The sequence below is a fragment of the Merops nubicus genome, unplaced genomic scaffold, assembly GCF_000691845.1.
Source record: "Merops nubicus isolate BGI_N331 unplaced genomic scaffold, ASM69184v1 scaffold44281, whole genome shotgun sequence".
Classification (NCBI taxonomy): Eukaryota; Metazoa; Chordata; class Aves; order Coraciiformes; family Meropidae; genus Merops; species Merops nubicus.
The window spans coordinates 4,125-11,871 of NW_008591065.1; the positions used below are offsets into that span (position 1 = coordinate 4,125).

The 7,747-nt window shown below is 38.9% G+C and overlaps 1 protein-coding gene across 1 annotated transcript; it reads right to left on the bottom strand.

The window, feature by feature from the left end:
• Positions 1-565: 565 nt before the first annotated feature.
• Positions 566-5,182, bottom strand: ZC4H2 (zinc finger, C4H2 domain containing). Its single transcript, XM_008950130.1, has 4 exons — positions 5,018-5,182; positions 3,578-3,750; positions 2,219-2,381; positions 566-1,116 (listed from the first exon to the last, which is right to left on the bottom strand). The coding sequence occupies exons 1-4, from the start codon at positions 5,171-5,173 to the stop codon at positions 1,003-1,005; spliced, it is 606 nt and encodes a 201-aa protein (XP_008948378.1). The 5' UTR covers positions 5,174-5,182; the 3' UTR covers positions 566-1,002.
• Between the last annotated feature and the right edge of the window lie 2,565 nt (positions 5,183-7,747).

The following is a 7,747-nucleotide window of genomic DNA, read 5'->3' on the forward strand; positions in this document are numbered from 1 at the left end:
AGGGAAGATGACAACACCAAAGCTAGGCAGTTCTACTGAAATACATCCCTTTTTAGTTGACACCATTCCAATTTTATGTTACTGAATTTCCCTGTGCTCCAAGGAAGATTTTGGCAGTAGAAACCAGGAATAGAAGATGTGCAGAATGGCTGATGTTGTGGTCTGTGCACATACAGATTTGGGATGTTTCACACATATTTCCTAGAGAACCACAGTTAGCTGGTTGGCCATAGAACCTAGGATGGACCACTAATACAGATCATTTGAACCTTGTACTTAAGTCAGTCAGTCTTCAGACTGCTGAAAATAATACCATATTAAGACGTTAAAGCATCACAAATTACATCATTTTTAGAAAGTCATACCCAGCCAGCAGCTTGATCCCCCTTCCAAATTCAAAGTCAAGTTTGAGGGAATGATACAATCCAACTCCAAGTAAATTAGTGCACTGATTTCCTGTATAACCACTTTCTTTTTTTCCATTAATGTTGCCTGTATAAGAGAGCTCTACTGGATACCCAAACCTATGCAATCTTACTAGCTTGGAAAACAAATTGTTCGTCAGTGAAACAAACAAGACAGTCTGCTATTTCAGCACTTCAAATAGTCTCCTGTTATCAGAAGAAAACAGAATAATCTATTACTAATATCTGTTTTTAAAAAGAGAACATGAAAGCATTTGTGGTAATCACGTTTGGCCCATAGGAATAGCCTAGCATTTAGGACACTTACATAAGCATTCTACTTTGTTTAGGAGTCCAAAGGATGGAATGATTAAAATGTTAAACTGTAGCACCAGTAATACTTAACTTTCCTAAAACCAAATCCTAAGGACTGGAAGGAAGTTAAGACAGAACAGGAACATTGTGCTTACATTGCATAAATAGAAAACAATGGGTCGGTCATACTTGAGTCTGCGTTTCAGTAAAGTCTGGCTGCATTTGCAGTTCTACTGGAAGAGTATGGAACAGGTCATATGTTTGCTTGCCAGTCTTCTGGGTTTCATTCATCCTGTTTCCTCTTGGGCTTTTTGGGATTCCGAGATCTGCTCTTTGCTTTGCAGAGTGGACATATAGGCGCGTTACGATGAATTTGTTGGTGACATGATAAACATGCCTGAAATGCAACATTGCAGCCTCTCATTAGAAACATTTCAGTGGCACTGTTACACGGGGCATTGAGCATCCTATTCTAAGTTACTGTACAGAAGAGAACAGCTAAAGCTTCTCGCTTTCAAAGCCAAACCTATGCTACATTCCATATCACCCAGGTCTCGGGATTGTACAGTAACTTCAGGCCAACCGAAAAACAGTTCGGCAGACACACGGTTCAGGCACGTATCAGTAACTTCAACTTTAAATTCTATTTTGTGTTAAACATTCCACATGTTTTAAAGATGCTTACATGCGTAGTAGCTCACTGAGTCAGCTGAGTTACAGTGAAGGCCAACTGTGATGTCACAGAATTCGAGGCAGGAGCAAGTGATTAGATGAATTACACATGTTTAACACAACATACAGAACTCTGCCCTTTTGCTCCATACAAAGCCCTTTAGCTTCCATTTAACTGAAGCGTATTACTTCCAGAAAGGCTTTCTGATGGCCTAAGTCCAGATACTAAGTACATAACTACAGAGTATACCTACATCAGCTTGCCTCCTTAGTGAATATTTGGAACTTGGGTGGGATGAATACCCCTATGGAATTACCTAGCTGTTTTTACTGACTACAGAAGGAGCTGAGTAAAACTGTCACTTAAGTGTCTGTGGCTAGGTTAAATTAATCCCTGCATTAGTCTTGACTTTGAAACAATCACCTTTCCTAGTAATTTGTACCGTGAGTAATTACTCTCTCTCATAAAATATGTGCATTGCTTCTAATATGAACCCATTTGAGATTAATTGCCAGCTATTATTTTTTCTTTTGCCCAACTTTTTTTTTTTTATTCTTACATGTCTTTCTTCCATACAAAGCACAAGAGGAGCAGGAATTGCCTACTCTTAAGTCATAAAGATCAAATAATACAGGGCCTTGTCCTTAACACTTAATGACTGATGCTACTATTTTAAGTCTGCTGGGGTTGCTCTTGATTTGAACCACTGCAGGAAAAATCAGAATCAGGGCACATAATTTTTCCTCTTTGTAAATACCAATCAACTTTATAAAAACAATACATTCCAATTGTGAAAGAGAAAACCCAGCACATGCTATCTCCTGACCTTCATTGGAGGTGGCTGTTGCCTGAAAGTTGCTGTCTGTCTGGTATCTTGTTTCCTAGCCACTTGCAGCTGTTGGGCAGCTGCTGCAGCTGCAGCCAGAGACTCTGGGATGGGAGGCTCCTGTGGTTCTGTCTGCCATTCTGCTTTCTGCTTTTCAAAGTAGCTGGACAAAAAAAGAAACAAATAAAAAAATATAAACACCTTCTGGATTATTCTATTAGTTTGTAAAGGATATTTTATGTTAAAATATAATGGATCACATTTCCCTGTCATGTACCTGCACTACAGTTAAATTGCCTACACTTAGACACCACTTGGACTAGTTCATAAACAGAGCTGGCTGGTGGTCTTTTCCTCTGCACTTGTGCACTTGAGCCACATTCCAGACTGCCAGTTTCTAAGGTATCTTGATGCACAACTGCATATAAATCTAATGGGATAGAAAATAGACAACGTATATATTTAATCTTTTAATAGTTTTAGATGCACCTCTGTCAAAATTGGGGGTTATATTTTATTCTGTTAAAATCAGTAACTTCAATATGCAATAGACACATGCTTTATAGTGTCAAGGTGCTTGGAATGGAAAATGGCATTTCTGAGAAAAAGCAAGAGAAATCTTGAAAACCTGTGTCTGTGAAAGTGATGCCAAATGTGCTGGCCATCAAAAGAAATGTACATTTCTTAAAACATTATTTGCATTTAACACTAATCTGTTAAACAAAGAAAGAACACTGTTCTTTCAATAGTAGGTAATTATGTCACCCTCCCCCACTTAGGTTACACCTAAAACTGAAACTGCTGTATTATTCAAATCTGTTCCACATACAGGGTAAACTTACTTGTTGACAGTCATAGGTAAACAGCTAAATGCCACTGCCATGACCGTGCAGCAAAAAGTAAAATTCTGGCTAGCAGTAGTGCAAACCAACTGAAGAATACTTATTTTGTATTCATTTCTTGTACTGCCTCCTACCTTTGCTTGCTAAACAAGCAGTAAAACAAAACAAAACGACAAAAAAAAAAAAAAAAAAAGAAAAAAACCCCAAGCATTTTCAGGGAAAAAAAATGTTGCTAGAAAAGCAGCATATGGTATAAAAATCTAGAGAGCCAACCACCCTTGAATTTTTACATGTCATACGTAGAGTTTGCAGCTTGGAATAATCTAGAATTAGCTTCCAACAAGTTCAGACTGAATGTTGTCAAATACATGTGCTCCCACATCCCTTTTTGTTAACACTCTTTTTTCATGCTTACCTCTCAAGTTCTTTTTTCCACATACCAGCAAAAGTGAAATTACAAAATAACCAATAGAATTGAGAGAAGGTACAAAGCCAGATGTTTCCTTTGGAGACTTACTCAAGGGACAGTTTCTCTTCTTCCTCACATAGATCTGGCAGCCTCTGCAATCCCAGAGTCATCCGCAAAGCATCTACATGCTCCTTCAGAGGTTTGTACTCCTCATGCAAGCGACGAGTAGATTCCAAGAGCTTGTTGAGATCATTCTCAGACTGCTTGATAGTATTCTCCATCTGAAACAGGATGGGCATGCTTTTAAAGAACGGTGCCTTTAATAGCTCTCTGAGCAAGAGACTGTATCAGAAAGATGAGATTTTCTTCACTCAAGTTGGAAGAGATTAGAAACAATGCAATAGTAAAACGAAGGGTTAAAATACTGGGAAGATGAAAACTGGGCAAGGAAGAAGCAACTGAAAGTGATGTAGGAAACACACTTTTGTTTATAAAAGGGGCACCAAACCTATATGAACAACAGAAAAAGCAGGTAGACGGGCTACAGGTTAAGTTAGCAAGTGAGGAGATATGGAAAACTCTCAAGGGACATTAAAAAATAAATCAAAATAGAATAAACTAATGTTCTGTGTTTCTAAGATACCTGAACACCGATAGCTAGAAGGTAACAAACAAGCTACAGAAAGGTTCCTGCTTCTCTTACTGCAGCAAATGGAAAGAGCAGCACAGAAAAAGACAATCTGACAGGAAAAAGAGGGGAGGATGAAACAGACTGAAGTTATGCAGCTGGGTAAGGGAACAGATGTTTCAAGTGATAAATAGTCTGCACATCCAATATGTAGCTTGTACTTGCTTATAATGTGGGAGCTTTTTTCTTCTGGTGCAAAGCACAGATACCTTCATAGAGCTAGAAACCACTGTACATTGATGTATGTGCCCTAATGGCATAAAAACTGCAGGTTTAGAAATATATTCCCCATTTAGCCCCTCTAATTGGCTAATCTTGCTTGTTATAAACTGGTTTTCTCGTACTAATTCCCTTCAGGCTGATGATTCTTAATGTTTGGTGGTCCCACTCAGTGATGAAGATCAGCTCTTATCAAGAACTTAACAAATGCATTTTCCCAAAATCCCTTTTCTTCCAAAACCCTTCAATCAAAAGTCCCACCTAGGTGCCAAAGTTTCTCTGTTTCCAGGTGCAAGATGAGAAAACACTAACAGGAAGAACAATTTTCTGTAGGACTGCCAGAGTGATGTTACTGAGGCTACTGATAAACTTCTAGCCACAATGGGCTTGCTCATCTATCCTTTGGGTGCAAGTGTTTACTATAACAATGTTGCAAAATATCCTGCCCAAAACAGACAGGAAAAAACAATTATCCTGAGATCAAATTTACTTTGCACTCTTTGTAGGATCCTAGGATGGTGTTGTAAAGTCCAGATTATCGAACCAATTGTAGTTCACCCATGTGCACAATCTCACAACCTGTGGAATGATTCATATACAAGTGTCTCAGTCAGGCTGCCTGCAGCTGGACTGTTGCATACCACATTGATATCAGCATGGATGAGTCGCAGTTCCTCCACATGGGCCATCTTCTCTTGCAGCAGCAGGTCCATTTCCTGTTTGTATTCTTTCAGGTGCCTCTCCTCAGACTCCAGGGCTTCAAATTCTGCTTTCAGTCGTGCCTTTATTTTTTCCATCTGCAAAGTCTTATTCCTGGATCCCAGTGATAATTAAAAAAACAGAGAGACAACAGCAAGTCACTGCAATGTATTTTTGTGAGTTGTAACTTTATTTGTGAACAGATGGAAGTAGGTAATAGCAGGGATAGACAAGGGTGTAATTAAATGTGTCTGAGAAAGAATGAGGTGCAATGAGAATAGTATTCTAATCCCAGATCTTCTGCTGAGCTTTTCAGTGCTATGAGAATTATTAATTCTACTGAATTATGAAATTAACAGAACATTGTCAGATTTTAATAGTTACTGTAGATTCAGAGAATTTGTATTAATAGAGTTCTACTGCATCAGTTAACTGGGATTAAACTATAGTTCAAAGACAGAGAAATCCAGAAAATTTGGGAGGTTTAGCACGGGATTATGAGAAATGTAAAATGAACTGCGGGTGATTATAGTGTCATATACGCGGACTAAAACTATGTGGACAGTAATCTGATCTGCTGAAATACTAGCTTCAGTGTCTGATAAGTTCCAGAGCAATGGCATCAGAACAGTAAAAACTCAAGTTACACTGTCCATCAACATCCCATTGGCAAATAACTCTGCATTCTCTTGGTTCTTTGCTAAGATCTAATACCTGTCACATATTTGTAAGTGTTTCTGCCCATATCTTGCATTCTGATTTTTTTTTCAGTGCTTTTCATTTTTTTCATTTGTGCCAGTCTGCAACTCCATAGCAAAAATGTTTAGATACACAGTCCTTAACTTTTTTTTTGAAGCTAATAATCAAGGAGTATGAGTTTCATATATCAGACAGTTTTAGGCAGTAGAACAGCATACTGCTGTTGTGATTCAACACTTGTCCAAGCTGTTGAACAGAACAAACAAACTGGTCTTGCCAGTTGTAAGCCATGGTTATTTTTCTTGTCCTGGAAGTTAAAATATGGTACTGGGTAACTCATGTGTTAACAGCACTTAGATATTTCTAACAAGAGGCTGCAATGTCAAATTTCAGGCATGTTATTAAGAGTTCCAGGACTCTTTGCTTTACTTTGTGTGAGACAAATCACAATGTAGCACTCCTTTTTAGTCACCTAATGCCTAGTACAAATAGATCCATATTAATTGCCAGGTGGACTACTGATAACACAGTAGACTTTCTACAGGCAGCTGGGGAAGAAGAGGTTTGCATTGATATTTAAATATCCTATTCCTATCCTCATGCAAAGTGGAGCAAGTTTGATTCAAATTCACCACAAGCAGCAAAGCTGACTATAGAATGCAGTCTGTAGATTATAGGACGCTGCCTATCGGATTAACAATGAAATCCCAGAACAGAAATTTCACCCAAATCCTAGAACTGGATGTGTGACTTCCCTTACTACTAGGCCCAGCCTTGCTCCCACTGAAGCAGGCAACACTGGTCTGACATTTTAAATAAAAGCAGAGGCACTGAACCCCTGGAGGGAGCTGCACTATCCCCTCTTTCTAGGGAACTGGATTTCTAAATCTCAGTGGGGCATTTGCTCCTTTTACAAACTGTTGCCACACCCAGAAGACAAGGGCTCCTTCCGAAACTGCTTCCACGGAAGGGAGGAAGGGATGGGTTTTCAGTGTTACTCTGTATCATACTTGTAAGAGTAGGAAAATGTAAAGCCTAGGCTTCAACAGAGTTACTGTTTTCTCCCAGTCCAACCAAAACTCCCAAAGGAATTTTAAAGCTAGCCTGAGGACTCTTCTTTAAAGCATTTGGCAGGTGTCTATAGATTTTACTCCCTCTCATTTGACTGAAGTTCACCCTGTCACCATCCCTCTTGGGGAGGCTCTGACATTGTGCCTGTGAATCCTTCTCCTGGTCCTCTCATTTCTGTTTCCAAATCAGTCTTTGTGAGTTCAGTATCTGCTTATGCACCTGGGTTTCAAAACCTTTTCCTGAGTGCGTGAGACACGACCAGCACAATGTGCTCCCACCACTGCTGAAAAGCAGCCGGTCCCTGGGACAACTCCTTATGGCGACCTGTTATATAAGCAAGGAATACGGCCAGGGTTCCTTCCTCTCTCACTTCAGGAATTTAGAAAGCTGCAAGAGATAGAAATAGTATCAAAACTAACTTTTCCAATAGGTGTCCAGAAATGGGCTGCCTGGTAGGCACAGTACGAGTGAAGAAAATTTAAAACAGAATAATTTAAAAATTGAAGATCAGAGGGACAGAATTCTCCCTTGCATTGGTACTTCAGAAATAATCTTGATGGTAAAGTTCTTTCCTCTGTATAAATAAGTGGTAGGAGATAGAGAGATATGGATTACTGTTCCCATTGATGGCAACCCATGACTGTTGAGAACAGAAATACCAGACCAAAGATACAGAAAATGCAGAAGAAGCCAATGACAAATAAATAGGGTCACGTCAGAGGTCACTCAGAGACATTTACAGATATTGTGGAAGACATATTTAAAAACAAATTCGATAAAATTCACTTGCTAAGTACGATTATTACATCTGTATTGTAACTAACCATAGAGTTCATGTTGTTTCATATAGTATGTTTATGATAGAAAAGACAAACTATATACCTGTGAGCATACATTTATTT